At 36.8% G+C, this 21,815-nt stretch overlaps 1 protein-coding gene across 1 annotated transcript in view; it reads right to left on the minus strand.

The window, feature by feature from the left end:
• Positions 1–21,815, minus strand: part of LOC103665144 — a gene marked incomplete at its 5' end in the record, with an annotated part of 295,474 nt that overhangs the window by 191,030 nt on the left and 82,629 nt on the right. Inside the window, one exon of the mRNA XM_008693048.2 lies at positions 2,769–3,032. Coding sequence (XP_008691270.2) covers positions 2,769–3,032 — 264 coding nt within the window. The remainder of the gene's footprint in view (positions 1–2,768; positions 3,033–21,815) is intronic.

Here is a 21,815-nt window from a genome sequence, read left to right on the forward strand (position 1 = left end):
AATCACAAAGTGGTAGAGCATGTGAGGTCACGGTTAAGCCACATGCCCTGGCACTTTCCTTCCACTAACAGAATGGGAGGGAAATGATCATAATTTATCTGACTTACTTCCTTTCATCTCTTCTAAGGCTGCATTACAGAAACCACTTTTCGGATCTATCTGGTTTGCTCATCTTGTCTCTTCCCTGTTCCAAGTTATTATTTTTTTCCTGAGTAACTCCAAAAAGAGTACTCAAAAATTACATTGACTTGTTCAAAATTGCATTTGAGAAAACTCTCATTGGAAAAATCCTAATATTTTAGAATTTCACATAAGAGGAAAATCAGGTTTCAAGATAAGAAAATTTCATTTTTATCCTCATGAAAGAGAAGCAAATACATTCCTACTTATTCTGCCTTATGATCAGAAAATTGTATCTTGACTAATGGCACTATTCTCATTAATAAGACTCACCCTGCCCCCCACCCATGAAATATACAGAGAAAGATTTGTTATTAAATAATAAAATTAGAGAATTACAACCATCTGTAATGAATAATGGCCATGGGCTCTACAAATAAATCATAATTTTACTTTTCACCAATTTTTTCTTTTCACCATTTTTTTAAAGGGAGTCAGAAAAAAAAAGGAAAATTTTAGTAATGGGTCTAAATCGGGTAGATTTTAGTGAAATCAAGCTTTCTAATGTTATTTATCAAATAACTGTTTCTTGACCTTATAAATTTTAAACATCACTTCTTGATTTATCTCAATTATAAAGTGCATGTATCTTTAAACCAATACTGGTACTATCCAGATGACATTTTATGAAATAAAATTGATGCTGACTTTCCTTGCTATAATTTACAGACAACTGAATTTTAGGTAACAATTAGTAAAAATTATAGATATCTTTCACATTAGCTAGTAAACCGATATCAAAACTGATTTTCTTTTACAACTCTACTTTTATTTTTATTCCATTTTGACTTCGTGGTACAGTATTCAAGTTACTAATTTGTTCAATAGTTATCTACAGTTTTCTTCAAAATTTGGGTGATTTTTTCAGTAACTCCTTTGAATTCATTTTCAAATGTATTTATATCAGTGTTTCTGAACCTTAGAAACTTTTAAAAACTTCCGATCCTGACACCCCCACCTCAAAACAACGGAATCAAAATCTCTGGGAACAAGACCTAAGCATGGTATTTTTAAAGCTCCTTACATGACTCCAATATATAGTCAGATTTGACTCAGAATGGCACTATTTTCAGAATCAGCAGAAAGGCACGTATTTGGATTTAGATTTAGATTTATTTTCTTAACAGCACCCTATAATATTTCAAAAAGTTATTTCAGCAAAACATTATAAAGGAATTAGCTAAAAGGGGAAAAAATACCAGCTGATTCAATTTAAAACAAATAAGAAATAGTAAGACCATCACAGAAGAAGGATATATAGCTGCTGATTTTTCAGCCAAAATTGCATGTGTTTGGATATCTGGAAATGTCCATATTTAATAGTTCTGTTACTTAGGTAAATAGATGATGGTGATAGGTAGATGGCAGATATATAAATAGATAGATGCATACATATACACATACATTAGATTAGATTGATTGATTGAGAGCTGCCTGGCCAGATAGCTAGATAGACAGACAGATGGACAGACAGATTGGGAAAAGTCAAACATGTAGGTAAGTAAGAAAAAAAAAAACATAGCATTTTATGATACAGGCACTGTGGAAAGACATCATAATCAGGTAGGACAAATTTGGACATACAGGACACATGGAGACTAAAATTGTGTTGGAATGCTTTATACTTTAGTACGTTGTCATTTTTTTTTTTTAGATCCTCCATGGTATTTGTTTAGAATGAATTTATGCAATGACATTTCTGCTAAAAGACTTGGTTAGAAAATACATTTCTAGGGGCGCCTGGGTGGCACAGCGGTTAAGCGTCTGCCTTCGGCTCAGGGCGTGATCCCGCATTCTGGGATCGAGCCCCACATCAGGCTCCTCCGCTATGAGCCTGCTTCTTCCTCTCCCACTCCCCCTGCTTGTGTTCCCTCTCTCGCTGGCTGTCTCTATCTCTGTCAAATAAATAAATAAAATCTTTAAAAAAAAAAAGAAAATACATTTCCAAATATATACAAATAAATAGTATATGCCCAAAGGTGTTTTGGACTGTTTTTCGTTTTTAATTTTTGAGGTAAATAAGACAAGCATGCTTTGAAGTGATATGTATGGATGGCAAAGGGAGCTTTGTAATGACCATTATCCTGTGAAATGTGGGTTATTATCTTTTTTATGAACACATGTCTGTCTCATCAAATAAATGGCAAACATCCAGAAGGCACAGACTATATCTAATCTCTTTTGTATCCTTAGAATGAGCAATGCCCAACACACAGTAGTAGCTCAGTTAGTTCTTCTGATAAGGAAACATCATAGCCTTATACCCAAGTTGGTGAGACAGATCAGCTCCGGCAGCAGCAAATTGTAAACTGAGAATCAAAGGATTTGAGTGACTTTTCTGGGCCACTCATGACTTAGCAGTTTGGATACAATTTTCCTGAAGATTTCTGCCAATTCTAGAATTGTATTCCTTCTTTGCAGATATCGATTTAATCAGCATCGAAAAAGCATTAGGATGTGATTGCTTTTACAGGTTTATGATACTTTTTGAAATTTTCAATAGCACAAAAAGTAAGGTAAAGGCTCAAAATGAGCAGTTTTAGAAAAATTTTAAGTTCTTTTTCCACTTACACAATCATATTACAAACCTGAAAGTACAGATTGCACAGCCAGTGGTCCAAGTCCAAGCAAATCAAATCTTCCATTTTCCTGAAGTTGTCAAGGGTCTGGTCATAATGTCCTCGGAGAAGGGGACACTTGAATTTTCCCTCCACTACATCAAAGTTGTTATCGCACAAAGGGAAGGCTGCCCAGCCCACAACCTGGTCAAAACAAGCATATTTCCCACGAAGGAGACAGAGTTCAAACAGGAAAGCCATGCCAGGTTTCACATCTTTCTTAGGAGGGAGTACCTAGGAAAAGATATCAAGACAAGGGAAGATTAGGGTGCTTGCACGTGGAAACATGTTATATTCAATGATGTCTGTATATGATTCAGGATTAAGTAAAGAATGGGCTTTACTTCTATGGTTTGCCCTTAAAATTTTACCTTTGTCAATAATGCTGCAATAAATATAGGGGGTGCATATATCCTTCCAAATTAATGTTTCCATTTTCTTTGGGTAAATACCCATTAACAGAATGATTAGATCACATGGTATTTTTTTTTTTTTGAGGAAACTTTATACTGGTTTCCACAGAAGCATTATTTGTAATAGCCAAGATATGGAAGCAACCTAAGAGCCCCCTGAGAGATAAGGAAGATGTGGTGTGTGTGTGTGGTGTGTGTGTGTGTATATATATATAATGGAATATTATACAGGCATAAAAAAGGATGGGATCATGTCATCTGCAACAACATGAATGGATCTAGAGAGTAAGTCAGTCTGAGAAAGACAAATACTACATGAGTTCACGTATGTGGAATCTAAAACAAACAACAACAAAAACAAAAACCAAATGAATAAACAAACAAAAAGCAGAATCAGACCAGTAAGTGCAGAGAATGAAGTGATGGCTGTCAGAGGGGAAGGGGATGGGAGGGTGAGCAAAACGGGTGAAGGGGAGTGGGAGACACAGACTTCCAGTTATGGGCTGAGTAAGTCACGGGAATAAAGGCACAGCATAAGGAATATAGACAATGGTATTGTAATAGGGTTGTATGGTGACAGATGGGAGCTACACCTGTGGTGAGCACAGTACAATGTTTAAAGTTGTCAGTTCACTATGTTACACACCTGAAACTGATGGAACATTGTTTGTCAACTACACTCAAACAAACAAACAAAAAGTTTAAAGAAAAATTCACTATTGGATCCATTTACATGAAAACCATTTCCAGCCCAAAGTAACTGAACAAACATGCCACCATGAAAATGTGACCCACGCAACAAGACAAATTTGACCCTGCCACTTCAAGATTCTGCCTTTTATGAGCTTTGGGGATCAAACTTGTAATCTGTTACCTAACACCGTACTCTGTACTTTCAGTCCTATTTTACTGGAGCTGGCACTTCTATTATATAACTGTTTCTATCAATTGTCACAATCATTGTTTTATTTGCCTGTCACTCACCTTGTGGTGCTTACATACCCAGCACAAGAGCTTTGCATGGACGAGATGCTTTTTCAAAAAATTGAACAAACTATAACACTCCAGAGAAACTAATCCTAGGCATAATTGGTAATTGGTTGCTTGAATTACTATTACAAGCTCTACTTCTTTAAGGAAAAAGAGTGTCCCATTCAATTTTGTGACTATCCTATTTATTTCCATTGACATTATAATGTACGTTGCTGTATAAGCAATTTGTCAGTGTTTGATAAATAGTGTTAGGCATAAAAATGGAGGAAATGATCAGATTGACCAAACCATTCTTCAGGTCCCCAGGTGTAGAGATGAAGCTTGTGCTTTGGTCTTTTAATAAAGAACTTTAGGGGACACTGGGTGGCTCAGTCAGTTAAACATCTACCTTTGGCTCAGGTCATGATCTCAGGGTCCTGGGATCGAGTCCCGATCAGGCTCCCTGCTCAGTGGGGAGTCTACTTCTCTCCTCTCCCACTGCCCCTTCCCCTGCTCTCTCTCTCTCTCAAATGAATAAATAAAATCCTCAAAAAAATGAATTTCAGGAAAGTGCAAGACATGAATAATCTTTTTTATCTTAATAAATAGAGTATAGGCTTGGGTTTCATTTTCAAATTCTAAGTGAATAATTATGAATGGGCAAAGATAGGGACTTGCTTAAGACTATTTTATAGTAATATATTTAGCCAAAAGTGTGTAGGCATATTTTATATGATTTATGTAAATATTCTAAGACTTAGTTTATGTTTAAAATGAAACAGAAGCATCTGTTGAAAAATACCATAACCCCGTGGCAGCTGCTATGAAACCATGAACAGGATCAGGTTTCATTTAAACCAGATTTACCATTTTCTACAACAGCCCATGGGAAAGCTAAAAACATTAGACACAAATTACTGACAAAAGAGATTCTTAATCAAGCCATACTTTTCATTTGGCTATTTGGCTGTGAGTAACCTTTGTGATAAGAAAATAAAAGCTAAATGAGAAAGAGGAAAAGGAAAAAAACAGAAACCTGTTTCAGATCATCATTTAAAAATAAAGTTGAATTGATGTCGTTACAATAATTTTATCTATTCTCATCCCTGTCTTTAGAAGTGCTTCTCTCATACTACCCAGGTCTGATTCAGCAATACGTTCAAAGTACATAAAGTAAGAATTTGAGCAGTGCTGACCCAATTCTATCATTAAATTTCTATGGTCTCGGGCTAGTCACTTCTTTTTTTGTATCAAGGCTTTAATGCATTCGAGTCTCCTCATGGATAAAAGACCAGGAGGGGTACCTGGGTGGCACAGATGGTTAAGCGTCGACTCTTCATTTTGTCTCAGCTCATGATCTCAGGGTGGTAAGATCTTGCCCTGCATTGGGTTCCCCGCTCAGCCTGGAGTCTGCTTGAGATTCTCTCTCCCTCTCCCCATTCCCCTCCTGCTTATGCTCTCTCTCTCTAGAATAAGTAAATGAAATTTAAAAAAATAACACAAATAAAAAACCAGGATATAATCATCTTCTTCACAGAATTGATACCACTATCAGGCCAATAAATATAAAAATGGTCTTAAAAACATAAAATGCACATAACTATTATTTATTATTATTATTATTAAGACTTTATCTCAACTGCTTCTTTTTTTAATATTTTATTTATATATATGAGAGGGAGAGAGAGAGGGAGAAAGAGAGAGCAAGCTCACACAAGCAGGGGGAGGGAGAAGAAGACCCTGCTGATCAGGGAGCCCAATGTGGGGCTCGATCCCAGGATCCCAGGATCATGACCTGAGCCAAAGGCAGACGCTTAACCACCCAGGTGCCCCATACCTCAACTATTTCTAAGATGAGTTAGATTACTGTTTATTTAATAAGGAAGAAAAGAGTATTTCAAGGTTAAAGTTCATCTGTAAACATGTAAAACACCAGTATCATTTTGTGTATGAGGAACAACAGTTGGAGGCTTCCAGACATAACCTATTACCACCAGGCAGCACGCATCCACTGTCACCATGTAAATAAGAAGCCAGTCCTCATGCACAAAAGGAAACTCCACTGCAACCTATTTTACAAGATAGAAGAGTCACATGCAACTACCTTGACAGCCACAAAGAAATCAGTATGTGAACACAACAAAATCCAGTCGCTGATATTGATTGAAAAGGAGGATAAGAGCTATATGTTACCAAATAAAGGAATTTATTTTATCTGACAATAGTTGTCTTATTTATTCTTTTAGTGTCTTTCCCTCACCGTGTATCATAGGAGAGATCTGTTGCTCTGTAATGCGTGGCTGGGGACTCATTCTTTTCCTTTTTGGCAACAAAGGATCACTAAGTTTCATTGTGTCTCTCAAAGGATCCTTTCCACAAACCCGAATACTTCCACAGCTGTCTTATGATGTGATATTTCCACGAGCATTTTTCAATAGCTTTGTAATCGAATGCTATATAATGAGGGAAATAAATGTATTGGTCTCTGCCAACCGCCCATGCCATCTCATCATGAGAGTACGCGTGGTTGGTGGGGAGGGGGCGCCAAAATATCTTTTATTTTCTGAGTACCAAGAAGAGCATACTTTTTGAAAGAGGAGACACTATAGAACTGAAGTTCGCTGTGTGACATTAGGGTGATGTGTTTCATCTTCCATAGCACAGAAGGTGCATGTGAAAGGAGAGTAATGAACAAGCAAAATCCAAGAAATAAACAAGAATTTTGAAGGCCAAAGTTGCATGGAAAATTGGAAGAGAAGTAAAATTCTTTCCACTTGGATACCAAATATTTTGAAAGTGAAGCAAACCAGAGAGGATTAGGATAGTCTTACAAAATGATGAAAATGCATATTGATAAACTATTCTTCAATTTTCTGGACTTTCTGGAATTTTGAAAAGGACTATTATTTTTATAATCAGAAAAAAATTAACAAAGTGATTTCAAAACCAGAAGACCTTGAAGGTGCCTGGGCAACTCAGTGAGTTAAGCATCTGCTTTCGGCTCAGGTCATGATCCCAGGGTCTTGGGATCAAGCCCCATATCATCGGGCTCTCTGTTCAGTTGGGAGCCTACTTCTCCCCCTCCTTCTGATGCTCTGCCTGCTTGTGCTCTCTCCCTCTCTCATTCTCTCTCTCAAATGAATAAATATAAACTTAAAAAATTAAATTTTAAAACCCAGAAGACCTTCAAAGTTCTGCTTCTGCGTATGAGGGGGATGATCATAAATGACCATAATTCCCATTATAATAAAAAAAACAATTAAATTACACAATTGTGTACATTATTGAACCCACATGGGAACTGAGGACACAAAGAAACAGGGGAAACTAAACCTCGGAGAGGAACAAGCCTTCCATATATGAACTAGCTTTAATCTCAGGGAACAGGTGAGGGAGCAGACCTGCCACTGGGTGAGAATCTTTACAGCTAAAGGAGAAGCTGACCAAATGTTTAACAGCCTAGGACCAACATGGGATATTGAATATATAGGAGTCTCAGATACACAGCAAGTCCTCACTATCTACCAATTCTCAACCTTAGGACTTGTATCCAGTGCTCAGCAGCATGTGAGTAATTGGGTCCAGGGCGAGAGTCAAAGAGAGTTCTCCAGTGGCACAGAAATCCTGAGGCAGGGCTGGGGAGCACAGCAGAATCCCACAGTTACATGGTGCTTGGACACCAAGCCAGATTGGAAGGGAGAATCTTTTACACCTCAACACTTTCAAAAACCAGTGATGAATTAATTAACTAAAGCTATAACTTAACCCCAACTTAGCTTAATCTAACCAGAGAGATCTTTCCCTCACCCTAGTTGCCTGACAGAGATAGCTTTTTAGTGGGGGATAAATATTTTCTACTACAGTCTTTACAATTCCTTTATATACTGCAAATATACAGTATACAAAATATACAATGCAAAACTGTGAGACATCCACAGAATCAGGAACATGTGATGTCTAGACAAAAGATTACAGCCGATGGAAACTAACCCAGAACAGACCCAGATGTTAGAATTAACAAGGACATTAAACAATCACAATTAGGATAAAGAAATAGAGGAAAAGATAGAAATAACCAGTGAAAGGGAGGAAACTCCAGGAGAGAAATTGCAAAAAGTTGAGAACAACAACAACAAAAATCATAAAATACTTGAAATGAAAAGTTTATTGAGTGGACTTCACAATAGAAACGGACAAAGCTGGAAAGGTTAGATGAACTCGAAGGGAGGTCAATAAAAATATCCTACCTGAAGCACAAAGATAAAATAAATGAAAACAGAAAAAAGAAAAAACCAGATCAGAGCATGTGAGACCTGTAGGACAATAGTGAACACACATAATTGGAGTCCTGAAGGAAAAAGGGAAAGGCAATTGTGCAGAGAAAAAAATTTGAAGAAATGATGGCTGAGAATGTTCCAAAACTGATGAAAGACATCAACCCACAAAACCAAAGAAGCTCAGAAAATCTTGAGAAGATGAAATAAAAAAGCAAATAACACAGGCTTATCATAGTCCAACTGCTAAATCTCAAAAATAAAAAATCTTAAAAATATAGAGCCATCTATAATATGTAACAGAAAATTTTATTATTGGCTGCCAAAGGGTCATACTTGGTCAAGTATCCATATTTCCTTATTGTGAAGTCCTGAATATAATATAAAAATATTTATATCATGGGAAATTCTTTCTTTCTTTCTTTCTTTCTTTCTTTCTTTCTTTCTTTCTCTTTATCTCTCTCTCTCTCTTTTTTTTTTTTTTTTTCTTTCTTTCTCTTTATCTCTCTCTCTCTTTTTTTTTTTTTTTTTTTTTTGTTGTTGTTGTTCTGTATTCTGGTCATATGTAAAGTTACTTTTGTCTCTGGCACTGAACAAAAGGTTTCCGGAAACTTTGGTTAGGAATAAGCTCCACTTTTTGCTTCTTGGTAGGCTGTTTCTTGTCTAACTGACATCTGATTATCACCTTATGCTTACCATTTAATTTGTAATTCCTTAGCCTCACATTAAAGCCCTAATGCAGCCTCACCACAATCTAACTTCCTAGTATTATTCCTTACTACACATACATATATTAAAATATATAATACATACACATACGTATTAAGTATTGTCAAAATAATTTTCTCAAATGTCACACACACACACAGAGTCTGTTATTTTTCTCACAAGAGCCTCTTTATCAGGAAATCCTTCTTCCTGTCTCAAGTTCTGCTCATTATAACCAAAGAACCTTGGGGTCTTCCGTTTGAACAATACTTTTGAGGTAATAATTTCTAATCTACAGGTGCTCAAGCAGAAGTACAGGCAGGTGGGGCCCAGATATGGGCTAGGAGACTTACATGGTTTCATAACAATTACTAAGATCTTCTAAGAATTTTAAAGCACTTAAACATAAAGCAAATAATTATAATAAGAAGAAAAGAGTTGTAAATGACCTCAGAATAGGGCATTTTTAGAAATTTGTTGAGGAATACAGATTATCTAATAAAAATACTGGTGATATATCCAACACAAAAATTGAGAAAATGTGTTATATTCAATCCCTTGCCCAGTTAGAAATCTATTCTATAATATGCAAGACAGTTGTTCATTCTCTACCTGAACCCTACGTTGATGGGAAGGTTTGCCAATTCATAAGGTAAATTAATCCAAGTGGGAACAGTTCTAATTGTTAGGAAGCTCCCCAGTCACTCCTGAGAAACCATGATGTCATTAATGTCGTTCGTTAAATATTTTTAGCTCTTCACCTTCTAAGCATACAGTAGGATTGTACTTCCAAGCTCCTTGGTGGTTGGGTGGGCCCTTTGACTAGTTTTGGCCAATGATCTTTAAGAGAACATAACACGTATCACTTCTAGGCTGGAGCATTTATTCTTGGTTCTAGACCTTCGAGAGTTCTCTTTTTCTGTCCTTTGTCACAGTGACAAATGACATTCCAGATGGTGATCTTTCAACCAGTCTTCGACTCAGAATGAAAATGGGTAAAACAAACCCCCTCGCTTTCCTGAAGTGAGCATGGAGCTCAAGTGAAAATAAGCTTCTACTGTAGTAAGCCACTGAGCTATCATGAGGGGTTTTTGTTACCATAGAATAACCAAGCTAATGTTAGACTGCTTCACTGGCCCTGCTTTGTATTTACTCCAGTCCAGTCTTAACTGTTCTTGATAGACGATTATTGTGCCAAAATAGCCTCAGAGTCACAGATCTATGTCATCGGAGATAAAGTCAAGTGCGTGGTGGTTTTTGTCAGGTTCATGACAAAGCCGATAGTAGAGGAACATGCAAATACTCATATAATCTGCACTTCCATAGATAAAACAGAATACTCCATAATGCTTAAATTGTTCCAGGTAAGTCTACCATGCTGCTGCCTACACATGGCTGAGGTTCCAATTCTTCTAAATGCATCTTAAGTGATTCTCTTGACTTTACATATAGATTACTTCAATCCTCATTGTTCATTCCCATCCTGTTTAATTGCTTCCCTGCTTTAAAAGAGAAGCTATATATCCTAGTGGTTAAAAAGCATGGGCTTTGGCATCAGACAAACATGAGGTCAAATCCCAATTTACCACTTAAGTAGGTAACCTACCATCTCTGGATCTTAGTTTTACCATTTATTAAATGTTGGTGGTAGTCATTGGGAGATGGAGGAGAGAGGAAGACAGTGGTGACAAAGGAAAGGTGGCAGGTACACAGAATGGGTAATAAACTAAACCGTGTCTTCCAGGACTAACATTCTAAGGAATAAGGGGAGTCCAGGAAGTAAATAAATACACTTAATTTGCAGGAGAAATCACCAAACGTTCTTTCCGCGGCAGACAACTGCGGACAGATGAGTGGGAATTGATGCCACAGCACAGGGTAATCTAGGTTATCCAGGGAGAGTTTTATAGTACCAGTATTTTCCTCTCCATTCCCTCAGCCAAGATAAATAAATAGGCAAATTAGCTCTAATCCCCAGTCTTTCTGCTGTGGGATAAAAGAAAGTAATTATTCTTGGAAACTTATCTTGGACTAAGGATCAAGGACAGAGGGTGGTGACAGCTATTACTGTCACAGCTTCTGAGAGAAAAATCTTACTTCCTACACCATTGGAAAACCATGCACTCCCCTGTGCAAATGTAGGCATTCCAGGGCCCTGTTTTAGAAAATTGATTTTTTGTTTGTTTTCCTTAATCCTAAAAGGTAGTATATCAAAAGTCATTGTTTGTTGAAAGTTTATGAAATGCAAGGCACTTTTTAAATCACTTTATCCTTGTCAACTCAATCACCACAATAATCCTATGAAGTAGATTTTATTATTAACTCCATTTTTATGAATGACACAAATGAGACAAAGAGACCCAGCATCAGGTCACACAGAAAAGGCATGTAAAGGGTGGAGCTGGTTTCTGACTTCTGGCAATCTACTGCAGAGCCATTCATGCTATTATGCTTCCTGAATGTAGGAGGTAAAGCATCAGAAAGCCTACCTTGGATTCATATAGAAAAGGCCCAAGGTCATTTTTCTCCAGCCTATTTACTTCTCTTCCTCATCCCTACACACTGAGGATCCGTGGCTCTTCCTCCACGTGTTTCAGCCTGTTCTCTCTTAAATTGCTCACTCTGAGTTCAGCCATTGAAAGTAGACATGGGGCTTACCAAGAAAAAGAAAAAACACATTTTTACCACAATAAAACCCCATTCTTCAGGATCCTTAAAGAACGAGTCTTTCAGAAGGGCTAGATTCACCAGATAGCTTACAAATTAGTCATTCTGAATAAAAGTCATCCTGAAATGGGCATTCCACTTAATGATCTCTCAAAAACTACAGTCCCTGAATCTAATTTTTAGATTTCTTAACAACTAACATGATCATTTGAGGAACATCGATAATCATACAATGGCATCCTCAAGGCTCTAGACTCGCAGTTCCCCAAATTTAATTTGTATAAGAGTTATCCAAGGGTCCTTATCAAAAATGCAGATTTCCAGGCCTCGTTCTCATCCTCAAATCAGTAAGTTGGGGTGAGGCTTGGGAATCTGACTTTAAGCAAGCATGCTAAGGTAAAGGTAATTCAGGTGATCCTTCAGACCACTCTTTGACTATCACCATTCAATACGGACACAAAGATAAGACAGGTTTGTGTGTCCTTGATCATATGACTTACACAGCTTAGGGCAACCACATTCCTGTCTAAAATCAAACTGATTCATACCTGAATAATTATGGGCTAAAAAATATGACCTTTCCCCACTTTCCCATCAAACATGACTGAAATCAAGAGGAAATATATGGCATGTCATCTCATTATATCGAAATTCCATTACCTGACCTCAACCTCAATATGTCATAACTCATCTCTTCACATGCTACTCAAATGTTCAACTAAGAATATTTCACTCTAGGGAGATAGCAAAATCTAATTGAATATTTTAATTTAGAAAATTCAGTTCTGGGATTTCTATACACCCCCCCCTTTTTTTTTTACTGCAAAAACTGTCATCTCATTATATCGAAATTCCATTACCTGACCTCAACCTCAATATGTCATAACTCATCTCTTCACATGCTACTCAAATGTTCAACTAAGAATATTTCACTCTAGGGAGATAGCAAAATCTAATTGAATATTTTAATTTAGAAAATTCAGTTCTGGGATTTCTATACACCCCCCCCCTTTTTTTTTACTGCAAAAACAAAAAGTTGAATTTTCTTTTCAGTTTCTCCTTGTTAGGCAAAAGATAAATTTTCCCTTCATTGTCCCTGAGAGTTGAACACATTGGGGAAAAATTGGGCACAGCCCATTACTTTTCCAAACCCGAGTGACTGAGCCTCAATGCACAGAAAGATGGCATTTCTGAACATCTGCAGCATGATTAGATCAAAGACCAACAAATTAACCACAAATGGTTTTACAAGGAGCAGGCAAATATATCATTTGGAAAGGAGAAAACTTTTGGCAATGCTTGCTAATCAACGTTTTTCCTTTGGGCAACCCACTTTGTACCAAAGATAACTAGTAATAATAGTAATACCTGGGCAGTATTTTCTATTTTACAAAAGCTCTTAAGTGCATATTATCACGTTTGATTGGTGATAACAATCCTGTTACAGCATTGATATTAGCCCATTTTACAGGTGATGGAAAAAAGATTTAGGAAAGTTACGATTTGCTCACATTTTCCCAGCTACCAAATTGTTGATTTGGCTGTATCTAAAATGATATCCAGCTTTACCACTTCCTTCCATTCACTCAATCATTCATTCACAGACATTTTGTTAAGAGCCCATATTGTACTCAAGCACTATTTTGGCAATGCGGATAAAAATAATGGAATGGACCATATGATTTCTCTCATCTATGGAACATAAGAACTAGGATGATCGGTAGGGGAAGAAAGGGATAAAGAAAGGGGGGGTAATCAGAAGGGGGAATGAAACATGAGAGACTATGGACTATGAGACACAAACTGAGGACCTCAGAGGGGAGGGGGGTGGGGGAATGGGATAGACCGGTGATGGGTAGTAAGGAGGGCACGTATTGCATGGTGCACTGGGTGTTATACACAACTAATGAATCATCGAGCCTTACATCGGAAACCGGGGATGTACTGTATGGTGACTAACATAATATAATAAAAAAATCATTAAAAAAAATAAATAAATAATGGAATGGAGACAAACAAGCTTCCTAATCTCTTTGAGCTACAGTCTGGTGTGGGAAGGGATGATCAATAGCCAAAGAAGACAATTTTAATAGCAGTAAATGCTCTAATTGATCACTACGGGATGTTGAAATAATCAAGATAAAATAGTAATGTACTAGAAAATGACCAGAGGAGTTATTCTGTTAAGAAAACTAGTCTAAGAAAATGACAGTTAACCTGAGACCAGCCATGTCACAGTGGAAAGAGGAGCCCTCCTAGGCAGGAAGCCACAACGAATTCCGTGGCCCCGCAACAAGAATGAGCTGGTTGTGTTCACAGAATGGAAAAGCATGAAGCTGGAGTGAAACACACAAGCAGAAAAGGAGTATGAAATAAAATGAGAGAAGGGGATAGAGACCAGATCACATATGGTTTGAAGGCCAAGGTAAGGAATTTGGATTTTATTCTCAATGCCATGGCCAGCCACTAGAAGTTCGTAAGCAGAGGCTTGCCATGATCCGATTTGTGGTTTACTAGATTCACCTTCAACAGTCCTTGAGTTCATGATGTTTTTCTTTGAACAGAAATTGTTTTCCTGCCTTCACCATGAGCTTTGAGAGCCTATCAGTTGAAAAGTCTTTGACTACAGTCTGGTATATGTATGAGGCTGATAAATGGGAAAGATAACTGGCCCTCTTCTTTGCAATGAACAGGCCACGTGACCTTGGAGACATTCTTTACCTTATTCAGCCCTTTGTGACTTCGCTTGGTGTTCATATGAGAATTAGGGCCTTAGAAGTAATTGTGAGACATTTTGTATAGATGTTGAAGATTAAAACATATTCCCTCTGAATGTGAGTGAGTTCAAATATAGAAGCAAGTTTCTCCTCTTGAGAGAATTCAAAATGATTTGATTGTTGAATTGCATGCAAAGTGAACAAGAACTACTATTTGGTAACTAGGGCATTCTTAACTCTGAATACATCAGATGTGAACAGATGTAGAGAGCAGACACAGAGGGCAAAGATGGATTTGTGGCATTTCAAAAGCATTTGCAATAAAATAAAGAATGTCAGTCTGCATAAAGCACCAAAATTTTTTTGAAGTTAAAAAAATTTTCAGCTAAGAGGCAAGCAATAGTTGACTATTTAAAGTCTGCAATGAGACTGGAATTTTTAGATTTGTTCATTTTGGAGATATTTGAGACAGCCACATTTCTAGGTGCTAGAGATACAACAATGAACGAAACAGTCCCAAGTTCCTACTCCCAAGAAGTTCACATTCTAGTGCTACCAAATAGTCTTAAGATTAAATGACCACCTTTCAACATCATGTAAAGTAAAAGCCTCATGCCCAAATGTTAGTTTACTATATGATATAAAATTTGTCCTCCAAAAGGACAGAGGAAGAACCTCAAAAGAGAGAGGGACTTGGCTTTAGAAATAGAAATAAGTTTGGTAAAAATACAAAGAAATATAATAAGAATTGATGAGTACTTGAAAGATACGGAAAAACCAGTATATCAGTTTAGGGTGGATTGTGAACTTTAGCCTTTGGACTGTGAGTACATTCACACCTGGGTTGCAATTTCAGCTTCAAACATCTGGGTAAGTCCTCATCTCCAAAACCTCGGTTTCTCTTATCCGCAAAATGGGTTTAACAATGGATTAGGTTGCATGGAGCTTGCATTGATTGTGCGTAGTAAGCATATAGTGAAGAACTTGACGCACTGCAGGCAATCAACACACCTTACTCTTCCTCTCTGCCAGAGACTACGAGGCACAGTGATTAAGTGAATTTCCACATTGAAGACCTTGAAACCTGTCACATCACTCAGTAGCAATGAGTAGAGGCAAAATAACATCAAATAAATTAAATGGAAACTGAGCTGTCTTCAAGAAATAAATCAAGGCTGGATTAACTAATACTTCTGGAAGGAGTGTTTTGAAGAGCTGCAGAAACCTAACACAGAGGAAAACAGAGAACATTCTACATGGGGGACTATTATTATAGTGATAAAAATAGTTATAGCAAAGAATTATTTCCTACATGCAACCCACCATGCTCAACAATTTATATATCATATTAACTCATGCTCACAAAATCCCTATGAATTAGTTACTAGATTCCCTTTGTACAGATGAAGGAACTGAGGCCAGTGAGATTAAATGTTTTCCTAAAGTGCTGAACACTTAGCAGAACCAGCCCATGTCCGAGAGTGGGACGCATGACCAGTGACCACCCATGCCATTTAGGAAAAGCCATTTGCAATCTAGGTTGTCACAAATCTGGGGGACCCCTTGACCAGCAGAAGTGACCCTTTCAAGAACTGACCAAAAAAAAAAAAAAAAAAAAAGGCTTCATCCAACTAATATAATGGAAAACGTTCTAAAATTGCATACTATAATATACTCCATGATTATTTATTATTAATGGTAATAATCAATAATCAATAAAAGCAATCATGCTGAGGCTCTATTTTCCTAAGACTGCTCCTTCCTATGAGTTATTAAAATCATTTCAATTTTTTTATATTAAATGTCACATAGAAAATAACCTCTTGCAAGATGTTGGGTTCATCATATTTTAAGAATTAATACTTTAGGTCTTTTTAATCAGTTTCTGATATATGCAGTTTTCAGAAAGCACTTCGGGGAAGAACACTGTGGCCATGACTAATAATGACAAGAATATGAACTATATTCTTCATATACATATTGGAATCAGAACATTACTGAAGTACTTTACCATCTTAAGTATTTAGGAAGCTTTAAATAAAAAATAAATTTGCCTATTTCACTGAAATTGAGCATCCTCTTTTCAGGCATAAAACTTCAAACTTATTAATTTCATGGCTATATTTTAAAATGAGTGCCAGTACCAGCCAGCTGACTGCATGATAAGTGTCTTAAAATTTCAAGAAGAGGCACTAAATTTTTCACAGTATTTGTGTTTCATTCTCAGTGTAATAAAAATATGCCACCCTTTTAATAATGAATAATAGATTCTCAGTTTGATTTACATGCATGGATTAAATGTCATGTTTGAAAAGTTGCTATTTTATTCATATTGGATTTCCCTCCAGTAAAACAAAAATGGTGCCCATCTAATACTATAATAATGATACCTTGACACACTGATGTATAAATATTAACTGGTTGATAGACTTCTTACAATTCTACAGATACATGAAATAGCCTGATAGTACAGTGAATCTGAATAAGGTTTTCTCTGGAGCTTCTGAGGTACCTATGCGTGCCCTACAATTAGCCCAAACCCACCTACAGACAGTGTGGCTATGCCAGAGGGATGGGAGAGCCAGACCCTATTTCAGTGATGCCAGATTTACACATTGAATTCTAAAAGGTTAGAATCTATCCTTGCTTCTTCTTTCCCACTGGAAAAAAAGAACTATTCACTGTCACCCCTTCTTCATGAGCCCCTGGATTCATGTTCCAGGGCAGCCATAGCAAAGTACCATGGGCTGGGGGGCTTAACCAACAGAAATTTATTTTCTCAAAGTTCTGGGAGCTGGAAGTCCAAGGTCAAGGTGTTGGCAGGGTTGGTTTCTTCTGAGGCTTCTCTCCTTGGCTTGTCTCCCTCGCATCGGTCTTGCATTGGTATGTGTCTATGCCTTAATCTCCCCTTCTTATAAAGACAGCAACCATATTGGATTAAGGCCCACCTTAATGACCTCATTTTAACAGAATTAACTCTTTAAAGACCCTATCTCCAAATACAGTCACCTTCTGACTTACCAGGATTTATGACCTCATCATATGAACGGGGAAGGGGGTGGGGGGGGTACAAAATTCAGTCCATAACAGCCCCCTTTCTATCCACCCTCATCTTCCACATCTACCTTCCTATACGCATATGGCATAACTAAAGGACAAGCCATTTCATACAAGATCCAAATGCCTTTTGGTTTATTCAAAGCTGAATTTAGAAATGAAAGGATTCTTTTTTTTTTTCCTTTAAGCATACAAGGTTCAGTTTGCAAAAGCTACTCATGCAAGTTAAGAAGAGGGTCCTGACTTTATTCCTCCAGCTCTTGAGATAGTATTTGGTCATACGAGGAACTACATAAATAAGCTCTTCAGTTACTTATTGCTACAAAAATTAGTGGCTTGAAACAACATTTTATTCTATCTGCCAATTCTGTGCTCGAAGAAAGAGGCATGATTGATCAGAGTGACGCTTCTACTCCACACAGCATTGGCTGGGACCACTTGATGCTATTTAACTAGTGGCTGGGCTGAACTGGAGAGTCCAAGATGGCTTCTCTCACATGTCAGGCACAGTGGCAAAGACAAATAGAGAGCCAGGCCCTGCTCAGGAGCTCTTTCTCCTATAGTCACAGGGCCTCACCTTCTGGTCTTTCTAGCAAGGTAGATTTTTATGAACTCTTTTACATAGCACCTCAAGTGCCTAAGAACATGGCTTCCAATAAGACAGGAAGTGAAGCTGCCAATCTTTTAAAGTCTTTTAAAGCCAGATCTTACACCTAGAAACTGACAGCCTCATTTTCATCATAATCCATCGGTTAAATAGTCACAAACTTCTCCGCCCTCAGATTCAAGGGGAGGAATCATAGCTCTCGCTTTTCAGTGAGGGGAATAACAAAGAAGTTACGGCTATCTTTAATCTACCCCAACAAGTTGTTGGTAACCGAATGAATGAACAACAATATGCAAAATATGTTATGCAAGAAAATAAAATTAATCTATTTGGCCATGTACATTGCAGTGACCTTTGACTAACCCAGCAACTTCCATCTGAATTAACACCAAACATGAAAGATTTCCAATAATTCAAGCAAGCTAGTATGAATTCAGAAATGCTACTTGCCAGGTTTTCATATTTTTTAACTCTTTTATTACTTGTTGTTTTTCCTAGTTTTGAAGTGCTTATTTATTTATTTACTAAACCTACTTTTCATTTGCACAGTGAGTGAATAATTTAACCAGCGTTGGTTAGATGGCAATGACTAATAAAAAGAAGGTGTGTATGCTGTTAATGCAGCTCCAGTATATGCTTGCCGAGAGCTAGATTTTTACATATACTTTTTAAATTCTATGATTTTCTTAATAAAGAACTTGTAATTACATTCTATAATTAGAAAGGCCAATAGAGCTATTTTCACTTAGAAATATCAAAAATAATCTGGAGAAATGTTTGCTTGGTTTTTTAAATAATCAAGTTTACAGTCACTATAACATCAAACAGGTGCATTCAGGGAGGTCCCCATGCATGTCTAAGTACCCTGGAAATTCTCAGAAGTCATTCCACTTGAGAATGAGCTTTGTTGAATTTGTTCATGCTTCAAGGGAATGAGTTTATGAGCTCACTTCTTTCTCTAGAAAATGTTTACCTAAAATATTGCTTTTATATATTAAAGAAGGGAGACAATAAAAAATAAACATGAAATTATAAAACCATAAAACATTGATATTTATTCTCTTACTCATTACTAGTGATGGGCTCCCCGTTTATAAGTAATGTGAAAATCATATCTTTTCCTCCAAATTGATTTGTTTCTTCTCAATCAGATCTATTTCCATCTTAGAAGCTACTGTTACCAAGATTTGACTCTTAAGATTATCTTGACATTTCCTTGTACTCATTTTTGAAAAACTAAATCTACATTAAGATATTGCATCTTTATAACTAAAGTTTCACATTTCATTTCCTTTTTTTAGAAGCATCTATTAAATACCTACCATGTACAAGTACTATATGCTCCAAAAGACACACCAATAAATATGGTATGGCCTCTGTCCTCTCAAACAGGAAATCTTCTTGGAGCTCATTCATGTGTATAAACAATAGCAAAAGTGATTGAGTTTGGGATTTGAAGGGTAAGTAGGAGTTAACATTGGGGACAAATGCCCAATGGCACACCAAACTTGTAGGATACCTGAAACTTGGGTACAGCTAGAGCTAAGAGTGTGCTTGGGTAAATAATGGGAAGTTTGCTTTATTTAATGAGGGTAAAGACTGTGGACAGAGGCTGAGGCCACATTGCCAATGTCTTTGAATCCACGGCAATGGCTTTATCTTAAGAGCAATGGGAAGTCAACAGATGCTTCAAAAGAAAGGGTTGGAGTGATGTGTTGAAAAAGACCACTTTCACTAATGATGACCAAAGGAACATTGGTGATACCCCTGGGGTTAGTGGAGGGCCCTTTTTGGAGGTAGAAAGGAGTTGAGTACCCAGAGATATTGTGCAAGGGTTTCATTGCCAACATTGCCCTGCTAAGATCTCAGGCAACTAGTATTATTTCTCCATAAAGCAGTTTCTCATCTGTGAAATAGAAATATCAATGTCTACTTCATTTATTTCTTTTGAAGTTAAATGCCATAATATTAGTGAAAACTGTAAACTCTACATTGGCCTAAAACACTTCCCTGGTTTTAGAAAGAGTGGACTTAGGCATAAATGTTGTTCACAATAGCTCATCTACCCTTTCGAACCATATAGTCATGGACATGTCAGAAAGAGAAATAATGACATACTTCAGTTAACCAAAACTTCATTTTAGGCATATATTTGGGGTTTGTTTATTTTTGTTTTGTTTTGTTTTGTTTTGTTTTGTTTTTTAGAGCTGATTTGTTCTTAATTTTAAAATACTTTAGTCCTTGAAGCATGTTGGTCCTGAGCCGCACGGCATAACATTTACCCTAAACCACAACCCTATTGGTGGTAAATAACATCATAAAATCAATGAGGTTGGGCTTCTTGTGATGACCATCTTATGTGGAGATCACAGAGGCACAGGGAGATTAGGTGACTGCTCTAAGTCACATTGCTAAGTGGATTTTGGAACCAAAATTCAACTCAAGGTAAAGTGCACACTCTTAACCACCATTCTACCAGGACTTGGTCCCCTGTATTTATTCTTCATATTCAAATATACAAGAAAACTTTCTGATAGTATTTCTAAAAGATTTTTTTTTAGTAGTTAAGAGGTTTTTTATTTTCCTGAATCCAAAGACAAAGCCTCATCCAGGCACAAATAAGTACAGAACAGATCGTCTTGAAAATAAGAGACTAATAGATGTCCACTCATTGTGATTCTGTCATGTAGAAAGAAGCCTGTGTTGTCACATTTTGTTCTATGATCTTCCTTTTCCAGTAGCTTCTTTGCTATAGTGTGCTTTTAAATACCAGTGATGACACATGTCCGACTTCTTTCTTAAAAAGTCCTCAATTTGCCACAACTTACTATAAGGCACATTATTTTTTGCCTTTAAACTAGTATTCATAAAATTTCATCATTCACACACTGACATGTGATTCAAAAAACAGATGTGCTTATCGAATAAAATGGGGTTAAGTACCATCAAAATTGAGTGATTTTTTTCCCCCTTTGGTGACACAGACCCTCAATCCAAGACATGGTTTTCTTTTCTTTGTGGTGTAGGGTAATGTGAAAAATGAAATATGTAAGCCAAATTGAAGGAAACCATGGTCTTAATGGAATCATTAGAGAAATTGTTCCAGAATGCTACATCCTTCCAGAAATAATAACCCTGTAATGTCAGCAAATTCGGAGTCAGCATGGGTTACCTGCTCCACACAGACGGCCTGGTCATGTTTGTTAGAGCTGCCTGAGGCTTAGCCCAACGTGAGCACATGACCTTTCAGAACTTTTTTTAAAATTCATTAATCAATGTTCTTTGCCTGAATGTTGCTGGTTTTGCTTCTTTAACCTATTATTTGTATCCTTTTTTTTTTCAAGTTGGCCAATCCCTGTACCCAATGAAAAAGAATTATAAGCATAGCAGTTTTATGTAATAATTAACAAACTGTTCTTTCAGTTCAGATACTATGGCCAGAGTATAATAATAATAATACTTTTAATTGTCATATTTAAATATCATGTTTGAATAATGATTTATCTTAAATGATAATGTAAAAAGTCATAATCATCACAATTCTTAATTTGTGACTTCACATTTTTAAAAAGTAGTTTAGTATATTTTCTATTTCAATTTTC

This window comes from Ursus maritimus, unplaced genomic scaffold (assembly GCF_017311325.1).
Source record: "Ursus maritimus isolate PB19 unplaced genomic scaffold, ASM1731132v1 scaffold_30, whole genome shotgun sequence".
Taxonomy (NCBI): domain Eukaryota; kingdom Metazoa; phylum Chordata; class Mammalia; order Carnivora; family Ursidae; genus Ursus; species Ursus maritimus.